This window comes from Suncus etruscus, chromosome 4 (assembly GCF_024139225.1).
Source record: "Suncus etruscus isolate mSunEtr1 chromosome 4, mSunEtr1.pri.cur, whole genome shotgun sequence".
NCBI lineage: Eukaryota > Metazoa > Chordata > Mammalia > Eulipotyphla > Soricidae > Suncus > Suncus etruscus.
The window spans coordinates 11320774-11334034 of NC_064851.1; the positions used below are offsets into that span (position 1 = coordinate 11320774).

Here is a 13261-nt window from a genome sequence, read left to right on the forward strand (position 1 = left end):
TTTGCTTTTGGATGTTGTGGGAAAAAAAGAAAAACCCAAACCAAACACATTTGAAATGTCTTTCAAATACTGTTAAGCTTTCCATTTCGATGTGCTTTTTTTTTTTTAATTGGTGTTTCAGGTTTTAGTCAAACAAGCAAACCCATTTAGAAATTTGCTCGAAATAAGCAGAGAGTTCTGAATCAAAAGTAAAGCAGAAAGGTTGTCGGTTGCTAGGGAACGATTGTAAGCAAATCTCAGTGAGCTTGAAGAGAAAAATTCTCCAGTGAGGCAGGAGAGAAGTGCCAGCCCCTTGTAGAAAGTGAATTAATTGTTCAAGGAAACAGCTTCTTGTCTTCCTTTCTCTCACTTTCCCCCTTTACCTCCCCCCCCAAGGTGCTTGCTTTTCTCCTCTCTCCCCTCCTTGCCTTTCTCAAATACCTGCCACCCTAAAACACCAGAGTGAAGGAAATTAAGAAACTCTCCTTTTGTTCACTGACTACACAATAATACATGAAAAAGAGCATTAGAGAGATAGTGCCTGGGATAAGGTACTTGCATCAAGCTGACCCCATGCCAGGCCCTAGCTAGACCCCGTATAGCAGGGGTCTCAAACTCAATTTACCTGGGGGCCACAGGAGGCAAAGTCGGGGTGATCCTTGAATGCAAAGTCAGTAGTAAGCCTTGAACATTGGGGGGTGTGACCCAAACAACTAAAACAAAACAAAAAAAGATTCCTCTAGGGCAGGGCCACAAAATGTTGTACGAAGGGCCATTTGCGGCCCTCGGGCCGTGAGTTTGAGACCCCTGCTGTATAGGGTCCCCCGAGCACTGCCTGGAGTGACATCCAAGCACAGAGCCAGAAGTAGTGGTGGTGACCCCCCCACCAAATACCTTTGTTCTCCCCCAAAGAACACACAAAAAGAGAAACAATGCCCAGGACTCATATAAACAAGTGCTGTATACTTGTTTGGGAGGGAAATTAAGTATAGAAATGCATAAAAGCGTGGAAGCTCACCCACAGAGGCATGTACAGGGTTATAGTTTAATTCCAAGCTAGGAGCAATCACTGAAGAGGATTTCTCCTCCAGAGTTGATGCAGAGAATCTCACGCTTGCAATGACACCCAGTTGGCTTTCTCTTTAGTTCAAGCCCACTGCCTGCATCTCATCTGATATATGGATTGGCAGCCTGCTGAGAGCTGAAGAGATGAGTGCCAGTTTCCTGGCCCATGAGCAGAATAGTAGGTAGAGGTCACGTAGCCTTAAGTGCCCAGTGCCAGAGTACAGATGGGCAGGACCTTTGCCGGGAAAGGCTCAGGTTCATTTTTCTTCAACAGCAAAAGCACTAATCACTGGCTCTAGCCTGTTCTGGACAAGGAGTTGCCTTTGTTCCCGAGAGCCCAGCAGGTGCAAAATGCTTTGTCTCTCTCTCTGGACACTTTTTGGGATGGTTCTATTAGTTTTTGTGGGGAAAGTCAAAAAGCTGGGGCCAGAGTGGGAAGAAAGCTGTTGGACACTCAGCCAGGAAAAGGAAAACCATGTTCTCTAAGGGGCTGCTAGGGACTGCATGTTCTTTTCTTCTCCAGCTGCTATTGATAATTTTTTTTCTCACAACTTTAATTTTTTCTATTCCTCCATTTGATTCAGATGGGGCTCCAGAAATGTTTGGCTTGGTGTATATCCTGTTTGGAATTTTATGGGATCCTTGGATTTGTAAGAAAATATTTTTATTTTACATTGCCTGCAAAAGACCAGTAAAGAAAGAGGAATAAAATTCATTCGCAGCAAAGAACATGCCTTTTCTTCCACCAGATTACAAGAGAACCCATCAAATCTGTCCCAATGGACTGGACTTTGCTGGTACTTAAATTGCATTCATTACACTCCAGTTCAGTCCTTTTCAAATGTTTGCTTTATTTCATAAACAAAGTCCCTAGGTTTCTCAGCTGTTAATTTTTATTTGTCTGTTGGCTTTGGTTTTAGTTTTTGGCCCACACCTGGTGGCACTTGACTTTATTCCTGGCTCTGTGCTCACGAATCACTCCTGACAGTGCTTGGGGGACCATATGTGGTGCTGGGATCTCGGATTGGTCATGTGGAAAAACAAGGGCCTTAATCCCTGTACTATCTCTCTGGCCCAGATGGCAATTTTTAAAATCCAGAAAATTGGCAACAGTATCTCCCAGTGGCCAATGCCCTTAGCATCCACTCATTCAACAAACAAAATAGAATTATGACAAGATATTAATGTGCCTTTGTGTGTGTGTTCTCATTCCATTGGGGGTAGCAGAGCTAGTGGAAATTAATGATTATCAGAAAGATAAAACAGTAAATGAATTAAATACCCTGGATGACCTGTCTCCTAAATAATTGATGGTTGCATTGTTCTTCTGGGGAAATAATACATGAATTAGTGTTTTTGCCATCACCTGAAAGCACAAGGGTTAACTATTTGGGAACAAATTTTAATTACAAAAAAATCACAATAACTCTATATAAATGTTATCACCTTCTTCAATACAAATATTTATTTTAAAATATTTTTTTATTTTATTTGCTCCCTCAAATCCCTTTGTCGTGTCTGCTGTTGATGACTGAGGGTTTCATGCATACATAACTGTGGTACCCCCACATAATTAGCTGTGGTGCTTCCCAAGTTAGCTGTGCTCCCACATAACTGTGGTGCTCCCCTATGGCTAGTTACGATCTCCCCTATAGCTATGGTGCTCCCATATAGTTAGTGTCAGTGCTCGCATGTAGCTGTGGTACTCAGACATAAAGTTAGTGTTAGTGCTCCCAGAGTTAGCTGTGGACTGAAGGTGGCAAAGGTGCCAGGATGGAGCAGGAGAGCTGCCATGATTACACGCAGCACATGTGGGACTCCAGGGAGCTGAACCTCTTGATCATAGGGATCATAGGCTTGCCTGGCATATTCTTTAACCCAGTATGTCGGTCTTCCAGGCCTACTGTCTCTATTTAAAAAACGAAGTCAAATTTATTTTTGATTGCACATTAGGCTACCATGCTCCCTCAGACTTGCCTTTGGGGCTCACGGAAGTTTTCACTTCTTTAGCTCTGGAGCTTGCTTATGTGTTTGTTCCAGTTGTGGTACTCCTTTGTTTTTTCCCAGTTGTGAGAACTTACCCCTTTCTGTAGCACTAAAACATACCCAACTGGGCCGGGTGGTGGCGCTAAAGGTAAGGTGCCTGCCTTGCCTGCGCTAGTCTTGGACGGACTGCGGTTCGATCCCCTGGTGTCCCATATGGTCCCCCAAGCCAGGAGCAACTTCTGAGCACATAGCCAGGAGTAACCCCTGAGCATTACCGGGTGTGGCCCAAAAACCAAAAAAAAAAAAAACATAAACAAACAAACAAAAAAAAAAACATACCCAACTATAATGTGACAGAAAATAGCTTTCAGTGCTGAGGACCGTAGGTGGCAAAGCTGCCAGGATGAAGCAGGAGAGCTGCCATGATTACACGCAGCACATGTGGGACCCCAGGGAGATGAACCTCTTGATCATAGGGATCATAGGCTTGCCTGGCATATTCTTTAACCCAGTGTGTCGGTCTTCCAGGCCTACTGTCTCTATTTAAAAAACAAAGTCAATTTTTTTCATATCTTTATTTAAACAGCTTGATTACAAATATGATTGTAGTTGGGTCTCAGTCATGCAAAGAACACTCCCCTTCACCAATGCCACATTCCCATCACCAATGACCCAAATCTCCCTCCTCTCCATCCCACCCTCTCCTGTACTTGAGACAGGCTTTCTACTTCCCTCATTTATTCACATTGTTATGATAGTTCTCAGTGTAGTTATTTCTCTAACTGCATTCATCACTCTTTGTGGTGAGCTTCATGTAGTGAGCTGGAACTTCCAGCCCTCCTCTCTTTTGTCTCTGGGAATTATTGTTAAAATTTCTTTTATTTTTCTTTCTTTTTTTTTTTTTTGGTTTTTGGGCCACACCCGGTAACGCTCAGGGGTTACTCCTGGCTATGCGCTCAGAAGTCGCTCCTGGCTTGGGGGACCATATGGGACGCCGGGGGATCGAACCGCGGTCCGTCTCCTAGGCTAGCGCAGGTAAGGCAGGCACCTTACCTCCAGCGCCACCGCCCGGCCCCTTCTTTTATTTTTCTTAAAACACATAGATGAGGGAAACTATTCTGAGTCTATCTCTCTCCCTCTGACTTATTTCACTCCGCATAATAGATTCCATGTACATCCATGTATAGGAAAATTTCATGAATAAAGTCACATTTTTAAAAGGTTCAATTCTGGCTAAGTTTTGACATTTTTTGAGTTTTGTTTTCGTTGTTTGTTTATTTCTGTGCTACATTCAGCCTTACTCTTGGTTCTGTGCTCAGGGATCATTCATGGTAGTGCTCCGGAAGATCAGATGTGGTGCTGGAGATGGAACTTGAGTCAGCAGTACTTGCTGCACTGTTTCTCCAGTCCTACAACAAATATGGACCATACCCAATGGTGCTCAGGCCTGACTCTTGGCTTTGTGCTGAGGGTATCACTCCTGGCAAACTTGGAGGACCATATGGGGTGCCAGGGATTAAACCCAGGTTGACCTCGTGCAAGGCAAGTGCCCTACTCGCTGTTCTGTCACTGGCCTGAAGGTAATATTTTCAACTCCACATCCCAGGCCAGAGTCACCACCTGCCTAGACTCTCCAGTACTTGTTCAGCCCTTCCAGTGAATCTTTACTTAAGGCTGGTTCATTAGCGAGAAGAAACAGGGGGTTGCTGCAGACTTGTAGAGGAAAGTTTTAACTTTAAATGTATTTTGGTTGTCATCTCGATGTGGACACCATGATTTACATGTCCGTTACTAATAGACTTCTTTATTTTTTGTTTTTTTGGGCCACACCTGGTGACGCTCAGGTTACTCCTGACTCTGTGCCCAGAAATTGCTTCTGGTTCAGGGGACCATATGGGACACAGGCGGATCGACTCGCAGTCCGTCCCAGGCCTGTCCTGGGTCAGCTGTGTACAAGGCAAATGCCCTACTGCTGTGCTATCACTCCAGCCCACTAATAGATTTTTAAATTATGTTCCAACACCACAACCCATCCACCTCTGGTGTCAGTATTTCTCCATCAGTGCCCCAAGGTCCCCTTCCACTACGCCCCAATATCCTACCACCTTGGCTGACTTAGGTCAGATCTGTTGCCTTTGGCCATTTGTTAAGCCCGTCCTATGTTTCTTAATGCCCTATACATGCGAGAGATCATTCTGTGTCTGCTTCCTCTCTCTGATCGATGTCTCAGCACCATCCCCTCCAGTGCCCTCCACATCCCAATGACTCCTGTCATCTCATCTTTCTTGTAATTGAACATATTCCATGATGTGCATATAAGCCACCATGTCTCTATTCACTCACCAGTTCTCAGCGCTTGGCATCTTTCCAAATCTTGCTCTCCTGAAGAGCCTGCAGTGATCAATGATGTGCAAAGGACTCTTCAAAGTCATGTTTTCAGAGTGGAAAGAAATATGGTCTAGCTTGGGAGATAATCCAAGAGTAGTGTCTAGTTCTAGAAGAGACGCTGGGGAAGGATTTCTGACTGAACCTGGCAGTCTGACAGCTTCTTCCTCCTAAGGTGGCTTCATCTGCGAGTCAGCAGCAGCCTCAGGTGATTTCCTGGCATCTTTACCTTGGAGTTCTCACTTCTCACCCTCTAGGCGATATCACTGCTCCATCCCTCCCTATCCCCGGGGAAGGTCTTGATGGCTCAGAAGGGAATAGAAGTCAAAAGAGCAAAGGGCAAAGTTTTCCTGCACCTCCCACTACACCCCACTCAGCACCTTAGGGTGGGAGAACTTCCCAAGGCACCATTGGTTTGATGATGTTGAAGAAAAGCATATTTAAGGAAGTAAAGTAATAGGCATGTTACCTTCAGTAACAGTATAGCAAACCACAGTGCCTAAAAGGGAAGTAGAGAGAGAGAGAGAGAGAGAGAGAGAGAGAGAGAGAGAGAGAGAGAGAGAGAGAGAGAGAGAGAATTTATCTGCTATAGGGGCAAGCTGGTATTGGGGATGGAGGTGAGATGATGGGAAGATAACTGGGAAAATTGGTGGCAGGCAATGAGCACGGATGAAAGGTTGGGAGTTGGAACATTGCATGATGGAAACTCAAATATCAACAACTTTTTTGTTTGTTTGTTTTGGGGCCACACCCAGTGACGCTCAGGGGTTACTCCTGGCTATGTGCTCAGAAATCGCTCCTAGCTTGGGGGACCATATGGGACACAGGCGGATTGACTCGCAGTCCGTCCTAGGTCAGATGCACAAGGCAAATGCCCTACCACTGCGCCATGGCTCTGGCCCCATATATCACCAACTTTTTAACTCTGAAAAAGAAAATTGTCACTGGAGCGAAAGCAATAGTAGAGTGGGTCGGGTGTATGCCTTGCACACAGAAGCCCTAGGTTTGATCCCCGGCATCACCTTTGGTCTCTCAAGCACCACTAGGAGTAATTCCTGAGTGCAGAGCCAGGTTACCCCTGGGCATCATGACTGTCACCCAACTCCTCAATTTAAGATTTTAAAGAGATGAAAAAATATCCCCAATGCATTGTAGGATTTATCTGAATGAAAGAAAGTATCAGGCCTTTGGAGCATCTGCTTGCCTAGGAACTAAAGACCCCTCAGGCCCCTCTGCATTCTTGGTCCTTGTCACAACTGGATCACTGAGGATGAAGGGAGAAGTGCTGTGTGACCAAGCTTCCCTGGGATCTTGGTGTGTGACATTGACTTCCAGCATCACATGGTCTCCAAACATCACCATGTGCATTCCTGGAGCCCCCAGCAGTGCTTCCTGGGTCCAGTGCACTCCTCCCATGGGTGCCCAGGTTTCTCCAAAACTATAAAGCCAGAGCACCATCGTGTTCTTGGGCTCTTATATTGAATCTCCAGGATTAGTTTGCCAAAAATTACTGTTGGGGGGCTGTAGGGACTTCCTGAGCATCACACAGGAAGCCTTGAGCCCCTTAGATAAAGGAATGGGGAGGTTGGCTAGGGGCACGGTCAGCAACGGTGCAGTGGTGGCCTTCCTTGCCAGTGATCTGCTTCCTTCTGTCTCCCCTTCATTTGTTCACCAAGCTGGACTTAGGTCAGAGACTCGAAGCCTCTTGAAGCCCAGCCATGAATGATCCGGGGCCCACTTCTGAACTGTTTCCCATAGGAAGGATCATTCCAGTCTGTTGTTTTGTGTTTTAGAAATCTGAGAGTCAGAGCACTGAGGGGAAATGTGAACAAGGCATGGCTAATAGCCACTTTGTGCCTGTGTCACTGCATGGAAGGATCAGCGGTTGGGGAGGAGAGAAAGAGAAGAGAGAGACAGAGAGAGAGAAGAGAGAAAAAGACACCTTTTTAGGATGGTGACTGGCTTTAGCAAGGACCCTCCCCAAGGAAGAGAGAGAAGAGGAGGAGAGAGAAGAGAGAGATGGGCCTTTTCAGGGTGGTGACTGGTTGAACCTCCAAGGGTGAAATGAAGATGATTCTGCAGGGAGAGGAGTCTTACCATGAATTGGGCCACATGAGTTTCAGTCTTGGCCTTGCTACATTCCTGCCATGTGACCTGGGGGAGACTCGGGGTCTTGGAATGCCAGCTCTCCTCCCTCCCAAAAAGCGGATAGTTGTGATGGGACAGGAATGAAGACATTTGCTTGCATGTGGTCAATCCAATTCCATTCCAGCAGTCCCTTGGGTCCCCTAAACACTATCAGGAGTGAACCCTGAGCACAGAGCCAGAAGAAAGCTCTGAGCACTGCTGAGAATGACCAAATCAACATAACACTGGACTCCTGTATTTGCTAGCTAACATGATGGAGCATTTGCAGGAACTTTTCATGTAGACACATAACCCTTCTCCTATTTTGATTTGGGGGGCTAAGGAAGAAGGAATACAAGGTGCCTCCTACCTACTCAGATACCTAGTACTGTGCACTCTAGTATTCAGTGATTTAGTACTCTATACACTAGTACCTGGTACTTTGATAACGTTCTAGTGCCCAATGCTTTAGCACCAAGTATTCTAGTACTCAATATTTTAACTCAGTGATATTGTATCTAGTACTCCAGCACTCAGTGCTCTAGTACTCTATTTTTATACCTAGTACTCTCATGCTCAGTACTCTCATGCTGAGTGCTCTAGTTCTGAGTACTCTGGTATTCAGGAAGGTGGGAGGCATCTGAGGTTCCTGCTCCAGCTCTGACATTTCATTTCATTTGCACAGGGTGGGAAAATGTCTATGGCTTTGACATGACCTGCATCCGGGATGTGGCCATGAAGGAGCCGCTGGTGGACATCGTGGATCCGAAGCAGGTGGTGACCAACGCCTGCCTGATCAAGGTCTGCACAGCCCCCACCAGGCACCCCGCTGTGTCACCCTGAAGTGAAAGCCTGTAAGAAATAAGGTGGCATCGTCCCTTACAATGTCCGGCCTGATGAGGTCACCTTGACCAGAATCTCTGGCACCCCAGCTGGGCAGCCAGAAGCAAGTGGGGATGCTCCTGGAACAGCAAGGGAGGCACAGAGAAGGAGGGAAGCAAGTGAATGCAAAAGGCTTGGAAAGAGTGGGGAGAAGGGAGGGAATTGGGGAGGCTGAAGAAAAGAGTGTGCTCAGGTGAAGGGAGGTCACGCCTGCCTTTTTTCGGGGGTACAGGTCTCCTTACCACTCCATTACCTCCCGTCCCAGTGTGCAGTGGTCATGTCTGTCTTCCCCAAACTTAGCATTTCCTGGGGGTTACTCTGAGACCCTTTATCTGGGTCTTTCTCCCATCCTGTGAAGCACCATGGCCAGTCTTCATGCATTCTTCTTGTGGCTGGGTTAAGAGCCAGGACATCTGAATTCGAGTAAGATGCTGGAGCTGAGACATCAAACTCTGTGTATGAGAAGCTCCAGTCCCTGCAACTGGCAGAACCTCAAGTCTGTGTTCAGGCTTTTGGCCCAATGTTGCAGAAAATAATTTCCAGGGTTCCAGGGAGAGAGCACAATGGGTAGGAACACACCCTTTGCAGCATTTGGCCTGGGTTGGTTCCTAGTATGGCATAATCCCCTAAACACCACCAGGATCAACATCAGAGCACAGAGGTAGGAGTCATAGCTCCTGAGACTTGCTGGATGTGCTCTCTTCCAAGCAAGCAAACAAACAAAAGAATTTCTGGAGGAGACTATAGAGCAAATAATTTTTATTTAAGAATTAGGAGAGAAGAAAAATATCTTTTTTTTTTTTTTTTTTTTTTGGTTTTTGGGCCACACCCTGTGACGCTCAGGGGTTACTCCTGGCTATGCGCTCAGAAGTTGCTCCTGGCTTGGGGGACCATATGGGACACCGGGGGATCGAACCGCGGTCCGTCCTAGGTTAGCGCAGGCAAGGCAGGCACCTTACCTCCAGCGCCACAGCCCGGCCCCAGAAAAATATCTTTATGAAGTAAAAGAAACACAAATGCCAAATGGGTCATTGTTCGATTCCAGGATGAAGTGTGCAGAGCTATTTTGGAAACTGATTTCAAAGTGGTCTTGGTTGTTTGGTTGTTTTTTTTTTCTCTCCAAAATGTATCAGCTTGAACTGAGATGGTTGCTAGGGAAATGTCTAGGAACAGGACTTTTAATTCCAATGTTCTCTCCTTGGGTTGGAGGGATCCAGTTTCTGTCCTGAGCTGGTAAAAGGTGACTATTTGGAGGGGGAGGGTGTCACACCTGCCAGTGCTCAGGGCTTATTCCTGACTCTGCACTGAGGAATTACTCCCGGCAGGGCTCAGACCATATGGAGAGCCAAGGATTAAACCCAGGTCTCCTGCATACAAGGCAAGTGCCTTACCCACTGTCCTATCGCTCCAGATCTGGCTGCAGGTAATTTTCAGAATCCATTTTCTCCCTCCAAACATTTCTTGATGTTTAAAGCCCTTTATGGCCTCTCCAGATGTTCTGATTTTGTTTTGTTTTAGGACTTTCAGTCTCTGCATACATGTGATGACTTTTTGTAGCTCCCGTAAAATCTACCAGCAAGGGGTCCCCTTCCCGACTGTCCCTTCACTTTTATTAAATGTTCAAATAGCCAACATTGGGAGTAACCGTCCAAGTGCCTTGCCCTGATTGCTTTCTCCAATCACAGAGAATCTTTGTTCACGTAAGATCTTTCCAGCCCTTTGGCCAGGTCTTTGCCTTAAAACCTGCTAATCTAGTTATATTAAATCACACAAAACTGATACTTGACTTTTTTTTTAATTTTTGAAAAGTTTCATAGGTTTAGAGTTAAATTTTTTTAAGTAAAAGCAAAAAAATAATCTGAATTCATTATGTAAACATCCATTAACCAATGCACACAGCTCTGATTGAAACCTACAGACGTAGAGGTCGAAGGTCCGGGGCCAGTGGGTGAAGATGGGTGTTCTCACGGAGGGGTCTCTGGCTTCCTTAAGACACCCAAGGGATGGCATCACCTTGGCCTCAGAGCCAGAAAACCCCACTGAGACCCTTAGACCTGGGTTCAGGGGTCACCTATTGCCAGAGACAATTGATTTGGATCCAAGTCTTGGACTCATTCTCTCTGCTGCTACTGCTGCTGTTGCTGCTTTTTCAGTTTATTAGCTTTTCTTCCTCAGGAGAGATCCCAGATGGTGGGTGCTGTCAGGATTCGGGATCATTTTGATCCATTTGAGAGTCAGCAGGGTTTGAACTTGTGACCTCATGCGCTGGTCAGGCCAGCACCCGAAGCCATGAATCCATCTCCCTTGCCCCTGACACTGCTTTCAAATGAGTCCATATGTGATTATGGATGATAGTAAACCAATGTGTCTGTGTAATCCACTCTGCCTCCCCCCCCCCCCCATCCATCCCAAAGCCTTTCCCCATGCGACATACCTGGAACCAGAGCCTGGAGCATGCTCCTCTCCAATAAGCTCCCAGACAGTGCAAACCATTTTTGGAGGCAGAAGGGACTATGAGGTCTGTGGGGCGAAATAAACCACACAGGGCAGTGCAAACTAACCAGGAAGTTGGGCAGGGAATGACTTCAGCTAGAAGTAAAATTTCTGCCAGAAGGAGGTGTGTGTGTGTGTGTGTGTGTGTGTGTGTGTGTGTGTGTGTTTGTGTGTGTGTGTGTGTGTGTTGCACACCTTCAGTTTTTCTTTTTTGTCCCTGACCTGCTGGTTTAGCTCCGGCTCTTCTGAATGTCCCTTCCTAGCCTGTCTCCCCCCAGCCCAAGGCTTCACCCAGTCTCTCTCCTTCTTCTGTCCCCTCCTTGCCAGGAAATTCAAGTGTCTCCCTTTTGATTAACCCCAAATGTAGCTAGGGCCAGCGCTTCCAGACTAAATCCAGGATGAACCAGAGAGCAGTGCCAGAATTGTTTTGCGTGCCAGCCTACCCTCCCCGGCTCCCAGCCAGCAAGTGTTGTGACCTTTCTCTCTCTCTCTCCCTGTGTCCCTGAGAACAGAACGAGGCATCTGGGCTGGTTTTCTCTGCCGTCAGGAGTCAGCAGGCTGCTCTCGCTAATGTGCTAAGCAACCACGTTCGTTCACGCCGCCTTGCCGAGCGTGTTGGGAAAACATTTGCCCTCCTTCACAGACTTAATTGCTATTTCCATTGCTATTAACGTGGAGGGCGACACTTTATTATAATTCAGGCTCTATTTGGACCAGACAGATGCTCTGACACAGCCCTCCATGACATTACCTAGCAGTGGAAGAACACTGACAGGGGGGATGGGTGTTGCCTCTGGAGAAGGACCCGATTCTCAGGACACCCCTCGACTTATGGGGGTCACCCGATGCCAGACCTGGGCTTTACCAGGGTTCATGGGGTACCACTGCTGCTGCAGAAAGAACCCTCCAGGGAAAGGGTCTGGGCTTTAGAGAATCAGGGTAACTGGTTCTGCCTTCTGGAGACTTGGGGTCTGCCGAGGGCAGTCCTTGAGCCAACAGGGGCCCTCTGTTTCTGTCACTTAGCCAGAACTGTGTCTAACTTCTTTCTCGAAGGACCCAGCACCTCTATTGTTGCTCTCTCATTTTGTGGGGGGCACACCCAAGATTATTTAGGAGCCACGTGTGATTCTGAACCCAGGAGCCACCCATGAGACTCAGACACTCAGGGGACCAGATGCAGTGCCAGGACTTGAACCAAGTGCTTAACCTTTGCACCATTTCACTAGCTTTATTTTCTTTATTTTTAAACATTTATTTGGGTCCACACCTGGCAGCACTTAGAGGTTACTCCTGGCTCTGTGCTCACAAATTGGCCCTAGCAGGCTCTGGGGACCATATGGGATGCCAGGGATTGAACCTGGATCTGTCCCAGGTTGGCCCCATGCAAGACAAACACCCTACCATTGTGCTATCATTCAGGCCCCATATCGCTGTTCTTTCTATTGCAACTTTGGTCCCCACATTTCTCCTTCTGTGTCTCAGGAGCACTCCCCAGGCCCCATCCTGGGCATGCAGATGATGATCTGGCCCTTCCAGAATCTTCCGCAATGAGGTGCCTGCTGCCTGCCCCCAAGAGGGACATATTTTTCCAATGTCTGTCCGGATGCCTCTAGATTTCTCAGAAAGTCCAGCACCCAGCCCCCCTCACCCTGTACCCTATCTGAGTCCTCCCAGGCAGACGACAGTACCATTTCCCACATCTGCATTGCCTGCTGCTCTAGCCCTTCCCAAGGGAAGCTCTAGGACACCAATGGGTGTCATTCCTTCTTGGCCATTGTCCAGCCTAATACCCCCCCAAATTTGAGCTTATTATTTGCATCTATTTATTGGTGTTTATGTTTGCTTGGGGCCCATACCTGGCAGTGCTCAGGGCTTACTCCTGGTTCTGTGCTCAAGAATCAATCACTCCTGGCAGGGCTCTGGGAACCAGATGAGGGTGGCAGAGATCGAAGGTAGGTAGGTGAAGGTTTTACCCACTGTCCCCTCTTTCTGTTCTTGCTGTGAAACAGAGAACCATTTAGGAGTGTTACAAATACTCGATCCCACCCTGCCACCACCACCACCACCGCCACCATCCGGGCTTGCAGTTTGGTCCTAAGCTTGGCTTCTCCTCCTAGAAGCCACTTGTAGCCTCTTGGTGTTTTGAGGTTTCATCTTGTATGCTTTTCTTTTTGCTGGGGCCCCTGACCACCCAGACACAAGCCAGGTCTCTCATACCTCTCTGAAGGGACTCAATCAAGCAAGAATCTGGGTGGACCCCTCCAGTGCCCCAGCCCCCCAAATGCTACATATCAGGGTCCATGGCACAGGCTGCCTGAATGCACTTGGTTGCACTGTGCTACCC

At 47.2% G+C, this 13261-nt stretch overlaps 1 protein-coding gene across 2 annotated transcripts in view; it reads left to right on the forward strand.

The window, feature by feature from the left end:
• PRMT8 (protein arginine methyltransferase 8) overlaps window positions 1-13261 on the forward strand; it is a 199807-nt gene that overhangs the window by 173719 nt on the left and 12827 nt on the right. For both annotated transcript variants that reach the window (XM_049772056.1, XM_049772055.1), the window contains one exon: window positions 8228-8343. In XM_049772056.1, the coding sequence (XP_049628013.1) occupies window positions 8228-8343 (116 nt within the window). The remainder of the gene's footprint in view (window positions 1-8227; window positions 8344-13261) is intronic.